The 7,043-nt window shown below is 36.7% G+C and overlaps 1 protein-coding gene across 1 annotated transcript in view; it reads right to left on the bottom strand.

Annotated features, from left to right (window-relative positions):
- Window positions 1-627: 627 nt before the first annotated feature.
- Window positions 628-7,043, bottom strand: part of FGL1 (fibrinogen like 1) — a 54,366-nt gene continuing 47,950 nt past the window's right edge. The window contains exons 7-9 of the mRNA XM_050802147.1: window positions 5,151-5,239; window positions 4,782-4,969; window positions 628-972 (exon numbers count right to left, since the gene is read on the bottom strand). Of these exons, the coding sequence (XP_050658104.1) occupies window positions 813-972; window positions 4,782-4,969; window positions 5,151-5,239 (437 nt within the window). The 3' untranslated portion in view covers window positions 628-812. The remainder of the gene's footprint in view (window positions 973-4,781; window positions 4,970-5,150; window positions 5,240-7,043) is intronic.

Below are 7,043 nucleotides of genomic sequence, written 5' to 3'. Positions count from 1 at the left end.
TCAGCCTCCCCGAGTGCTGGGATTACTGGCGTGAGCCACCGTGCCCGGCCTTTTGGAGTATCTTTTACTCTCATTTGAAATGTTCTCTCCCTACTCTGCACCAATCCAAAATCTATCCAGAAGAAGCTATAGGATGGTGGCAAAACATTTGATTTCGCATCAGAAGACTTGAATTTGAGGTCTTGTTCCCCTACTTTGTAACTTTGAGCAGTCACAAAAACTCAGACCCACTAATTCTCAGCTCTGTTAAATGGAGATAATAATAACCTCACAGGATTGGCATAAGAATTAAAATGAGCCCTGTGAGAGAAGTGTGTAACCTACATAAACTTCCTAAAAATACAAGTAGTGTTTTGTAGTGATTAAGATCCCATTTTGTGCTTAAAAGTTTCCACTCTGTAATCCAAAACCTGAGTTCAAATCCCAACTCATAATATTAACGGTCTCTGCAGCTGATTCGGCAATCCATTATTTGCTAGATTTTGTCATGTGTTTTGCCAATTGCATTCTTAATTTATTATGCATTTATGCTTATATATCCTAAGCCATGGTATATAATCTATGCTTTTTGTGTTTTGTCTGACATAAGCTTGTATCAGAGCCTTTTGCACACAGGGATTCAATAAATATTAATACAATCTATGTTTATTTGGTGAATATAGCATATCTGCTGTACTGAAAGTACATTAACAAAGGCAAGCGAGAAGAATGATCACAACAGTTATGATTGCGCATGGTATGTTCAGAATGAGTATTTTTCAAATCACTTTAAACAAAGCTGAATTGCAGAAATGAAAGCCCAACAGCAACAATTAAATGACATTTGGAATAAAATCATTTGGCCTAATTTTCATAACCACAGATTTCAGAGAATACCACCACCCATGCCAGGTGTACCAGACAATCCCATTGTCTGTTTTAGCCGTGTAGGGGCCAGTGTAGTATAAACCATTCAGGTTTGCAGAGTGACACCTAGTGGAAGGAGGGGAGAGGAAAAAAAAAAGAAAACAACAATCAGACTGGAAAAATATTGTTCAGAAACTCTTTTATTTTGCTAGCAAATACCCAAAAGTTTTGAACTACGAATTCTGCCATTTTTCAGACAAGTAAATATTTACTAGTTTCCAAAAGCTGAGAAATGTCTACAATAGATGGATATTGTGTTTTATTTTTTATTTTTTAATTTTTTTAAATAATAGAGACAAGGGCTCTCTATGTTGCCCCGACTGGTCTCGAACTCCCGAGCTCGAGCAATCCTCCTGCCTCAGCCTTCCAAAATGCTGAGACAACAGGTGTGAGCCACCGTGCCTGGCCTCAGAGATGGGTATTTTAAACTGGTGAGTTTTACTGCCATAACAAATCTGAAAAAACAACCCAGGCCACTCACAGTGCATTGAAAAATAAGCATTTCAATTTCTGATTGCCTTTAAATGAAAAATTAAAACAAGCCAACAAAAACCAATCCTTGTAACCTCCAGCCTTACGACCTCCTGACTCAGAACAGTGTTAATCTCATACTTAGCAAGAGCTAAGGTGAGTGTCGGCAAAGTAAGACGTGGGCAAGGTACTCTACGGCTGGCTTTCCTGGATAATTTGCACTCACACGTTCGTTCATCAGCTGCTAAGACTTAGCTTTCGTAATTCAAACTCCCTCCCTCCTCTTCTTTAAATTGCTAGCATATCAATTCTTTTAATCTCAAGGGTAAGCAAACAAAACCTAAACCACCATTTAAAGTTTTCCCACCCATCAACCAATAATCATTTTTTCCTAGTTGCTGAGTTAATTTTTTACATATATTGCACCAATCTAGATAAAATGGTTAGGTTATCGACAATAAAAAATGTTTCTTTCCTCCTCTGGAGTCTGTAAATTTTGTCCTTGATATGTATAATTTACATGTAAGAGTATGCAATAAGTTTATGTGTGTTATTATGAAATTAATTACCATATACTTCTTTATTGATACAATTAATGAAAAGATGTCAGAATTAGGATAGAAGGAGAACATTCACGAGAGAGAGTTCTGAATATCTATGGAAAAACCCAAATTATTGAATCAAAAAAGCACATAATCTACCCATAAAGGCTGAGTGGCTGGCTTGAATCACTTATCAGCCTAACGATCCACTCCTACTGAGTATTCTCAGAGTCCTCCTAGTTTAAATGGATGTAATTAATTGAAAATACGTACGTTAAGTCTGCACATGTCAAAGCCTACTGTGTTTTTAAAACAGCATGGAAAGTAATGTTACAAAAGAAAATACTGTAAATTGAGTCTCCAGAATATATTTTTTGGCATATATTTGTCTATCTAGAGATATCTGCTAACAGTATTTTTATATTTGGTCTATGATTTGAATCCCATTAGGAAACTAACTCTGTGATCAACATAAGAAACCTTCACTATTCTGAGACAAGTTTTCCAGCATCCTTTAATTTTTAGAACAGCCTGGATTTGAAACTAGATTGGGGGATGATTGGGGTTCCCTTGGTGAAGGAGTGGCTGTGAATGCTCATGTGAAATGCTACGCTAACAAAGACAAGACATCAACACACAGTGATTAGTTTGCTATATGGAAAAAGAACATCTTATAGGTGGGTGGTATTTATGAAGTGCCAACATTTCATGTAAATTAGAAGAACTATGGAACAGAAGAAAAGCAAGAGTAAAAAGGAAGAAAAGATGATAGTCAAACTCACTAATAGTAGGCATGGTAAAAGTAGCACCAAGTTTCTAGAACAATCTACTTTCTCTTTCTTAATGCCTACTGATTTTCCAATTGCACAGCCTTATCAACTCCTTTGATTCCAAGGATAACGCAGTCTCCTTGGGTGGCTCCAGCCAATGAATTGCCTTTCTTTGTTCTCCCTGAACCCATATCTTTAAAGTCAGGTAAATCATTCCTTTGCCCACGTTAGTATGTATGGTAGTTTTCATTCAGATGCCTGAGAAGCCAGTCAGCTGGATAAAGTACATGGGTTTGATCTCATGATACTATTAGTAATTATTTCTGTATATGGAATTCTTTTCAAAATCAAACATTGTTGATGCTTGCAGACGACTTCATGAATTACACGTAAGTTTTATGTCATGGTAACTTACAAGGACAAGGGGGAAAGAAAGGAGGAGTAGGAACAGGTGAAGAAGATGGTTTTTTAAAATAACAGGAAAACCACTAAGGAAAAGACTATCATCACCTCCAATTTGCAAAGCAGGAGAGAGAAATTTGTTTCTCTCCTTCACACTATTGGAAATACTCCAGTTCCTTTACAAATGATCAAATATTAAATGGACTCAAAATTTTTTTAAAAAAGCAAAATACAGGAAAAAAAAATGACTATTTTTACAACCGCAGTAGTACTCCCTTATCTGTAAGGAATACATTCCAAGACCCCTAGCGAATGCCTGAAACTATGGATAACACCAAATTCTATATACCGATACTATGCTTTCTCAGTCTGATAACTGAAACAGCTACAAAGTGACTAACGAGCAGATAAAGAAAATAAAATTTACTAAACTGAAGGACATCATATAGATTGAAAAGAACCATTGAGTACTAATTGTAGTAAATGAAAAGAAGACCGCAACAGTGTATGTCACTGTAAAATTTCAGAACACTAGGGGGAAAAATCTTGTGGGTGTAGTAAGGGAAAAAAAATTTATAGTAGTTCTCTGTTTTTTCCTGTAATATACTACCTATAATAAAGTTAATTTATAAATTAGGCACAGTAAGAGATTAACAATAACTAATAATAAAATATTATGATTATATAGCAATATGTCAGCATTACAGCTCTTGGGCTTTGGGACCATTATTAAATCAAATAAACATGATTCGAACACAAGCACTCTGAAATCGCAACACTGGATCTGATAACTGAGACTGCTACTAAGTGTCTCGGGCAGGGAGGCCTTTCAGTGTGGAGACGCCAGACAAAGGGGTGACCCACCTCCTGGGCAGAATGAATCCAATGGTGTGAATCTCCGTTCAGAATGACGTGCGATTTAAAACTTATGAATTAGGCCGGGTGCAGTGGCTCACGCCTGTAATCCCAACACTTTGGGAGGCCAAGGTGGGAGGATCACATGAGGCCAGGAGTTCGAGACCTGCCTGGGCAACATGGCAAAACCCCATCTCTACCAAAAATTGAAAAATTAGCCCATGTACCCCAGAAATATATAAAATATTTTGTATCAGTAAAAAAAGAAGCAAATATGTACAATCAAAAATGGAATGAATTTGCTGCTAAAGTAACACGAATGTATTCAGTCAGAGGGTAGAATTAGGTTTCAGGATTATTGTTAAGGAAATTTTTGTGTTGGGAGAGGCTTGGATTCAATGAATTAATGAAAGCCATAGTGATTGAAAAGTAGTACTCTACAGAAACATTATAGCAATAACAGTGGCTCTTTTGTGTGATATGGTCAGGTGAAGAACTAGTTGGTTATTAGGATGCCAAATATTCTCCTTATGTATAGATGCTCTCTCTTTCTTTGTGTGAATTTGTGGCCTTCTATTTATAACTCATCCATAATTCAGTTTGCAAATGATCTTTGTAGAAGTAATAATTTATTTTTATGACATTTAAACTTTACTAATGTTCACAATGAACAAATCCTCAAAACTACTTCATTGCTGAAGAATTCTAATGATTACTTAGTAATACTAATATTATAAATAAAGACCAACATGACCATACATATTATATTGATAATTAATGCCCATCAGTGAGAAATCATCAACTCCATTACGACTATGCTCATAAGACATCAAACCTGTTAAACCACCAGCCAGACTGATCTTCTTCTGCGCAGTTCCCGTCATAGTTGTCATGATCTCTGTCCCACGTGCTAAATTTCATTCTTTGGTGAGTAGCCCACCACTGCACCTCAGGATGAAAACTCCCCGCAAGGGAATCTCCAGCTGTTCCAGAATATTCCCCAATATTCAGCTCATAGAAATTCTAAAGAAAAAGAGCAATTTCTAATGTCAGTAGAGTTCCTCTATGGCCATTTTAAAATGAAGTTTATTTCATAAACAAAAGAACAGGCTCTATTGTGTATTTTTATTTCCACTGACTCCAGGGTTTTATTGCACATTTTAAGCATTTATTTATGGTTTTACTTATTAGAAAATTGTAGTACCTTTTCATCTCCAACTTTGAAATTCTTATATTGTGCATAACGGCTATTTTTTTCAAAATCTGCAAGGTCGATTTTTAAAGTGTAGTCTTCTAAAAATGAAACAAGAAATTATAATTTTTAAAAATGCGTGACATGACACGGACTACAGCGGATTAAAAATAATTCACAGCTCTATTTTACTTTTACCATTTCCTTTGGCCAAGAACTGGTTTTCAAGGATTAAACAGCGACTCCATTGTATTTATAACATGAACATTTTATCGTGTAATGTATTGTAAGAAAATGATGGATACAATATTAAATTTAAAAAATGTCTACTAGATCTCTCAGAGGTAAAAGCTAGTGCAATTCTCTTAATAATGAACAACAGAAAAAATAAGTCATTACTTAAATCAATCTAACAATGAAAGGACTGACGTTTTTACGTTTAATAGTTTGTCCTCTTTTTCTTGATTTCAGTAAGAATGTTGATCTTGAACGTAAATGGCAACTATTAATGACATCGTGTAATTTTTTTGTAGCTGAGCCACTAGGTTTGTAAAATGTAGTTGCCATTACCTGCATATGCCCGAACTTGGTTATTTTCCTGATAGCATAAAAGATCAGCCAGCAAACCCTTTAAGAATAATTTGAGGAAGAAATACGAATCCTAATTGTTATCTGAAAACCTTCCTTTGATAATAGCTCATAAGATCAAGAGACTAACATCAAAGTTTATAGAGTGGATGTCATTGGAGAATTTCAGAGACAACAAGGAAACATTCTTGAGAAATGCTGTACCACCAATATTCTCAATGGCGGAGATGATGATAATTACTGGAAAATACACTAACATCAATGACTCTGAGTAAAAAGGTATTTCTGAAGAGTTGATATCTACGTGTAAAAGCATTTTAAGAATACAATGGGGCCGGGCACTGTGGCTCACGCCTGTAATCCCAGCACTTTGGGAGGCCAAGGCAGGCGGATCATGAGGTCAGGAGATCAAGACCATCGTGGCTAACATGGTGAAACCCCGTCTCTACCAAAAATACATAAAAAATTAGCCGGGCGTGGTGGCAGGCACCTGTAGTCCCAGCTACTCGGGAGGCTGAGGCAGGAGAATGGCATGAACCCGGGAGGTAGAGCTTGCAGTGAGCCAAGATCGCTCCACTGCACTCCAGCCTGGGCAACAGAGCAAGACTACATCTCAGGAAAAAAAAAAAAAAAGAATACAATGTATTGGGTATATATTCACTTTTATATATGCTAAAGAATGATATATGATGACAACAAATCTCTAAACATTAAAGATATACTTTAATGACTGTAAAAATTCTAGGTGATAAAAGAGCATTACGTTTTTAAAATGATTAAAATAGTTGCTACCTTCAAGTAATCTTTTTGTTGTTGTTGTTCCATTGTTTGGAAATAACAAAGACTTCCTTTTTCAGAAACAGAACTCTTGTCTGGGGCACTGAAGGTTATAAATCAAATTATTAGATCATATGTGCTCTATCCTCCTACTTTGATAAATAAGATATAACAATGACCTGTAAGGTCAGGTTAGAATTTAGAGCCTCACATTCCTTGGAGTTTCAAGCCAGACTATGGAGGCACCGGGAAAGAGAGTCCCTGAATAGTCCTACCACCTAGGTCGCATCTATGGTTGGCCTCTTCTGTCTTCCCATCCCCATCTCCATCACTTATAGCAAAGGGCTTTGGATACCCTTGTGGACATCCAAGGCTGCATATCCAAGCTCTATTCACACCCAAGGTGGGTGGATTACAGGGTCAGGGGATCGAGACCATCCTGGCCAATATGGTGAAACCCCGTCTCTACTAAAAATACAAAAATTAGCTGGGCATGGTGGTGCATGCCTGTAATCCCAGCTACTCAGGAGGCTGAGGCAG

The sequence above is a fragment of the Macaca thibetana genome, chromosome 8, assembly GCF_024542745.1.
Source record: "Macaca thibetana thibetana isolate TM-01 chromosome 8, ASM2454274v1, whole genome shotgun sequence".
NCBI classification, from domain to species: Eukaryota; Metazoa; Chordata; class Mammalia; order Primates; family Cercopithecidae; genus Macaca; species Macaca thibetana.
The sequence above is the reverse complement of the archived record's forward strand: the minus strand, read 5'-3'. Positions and strand labels throughout refer to the sequence as shown.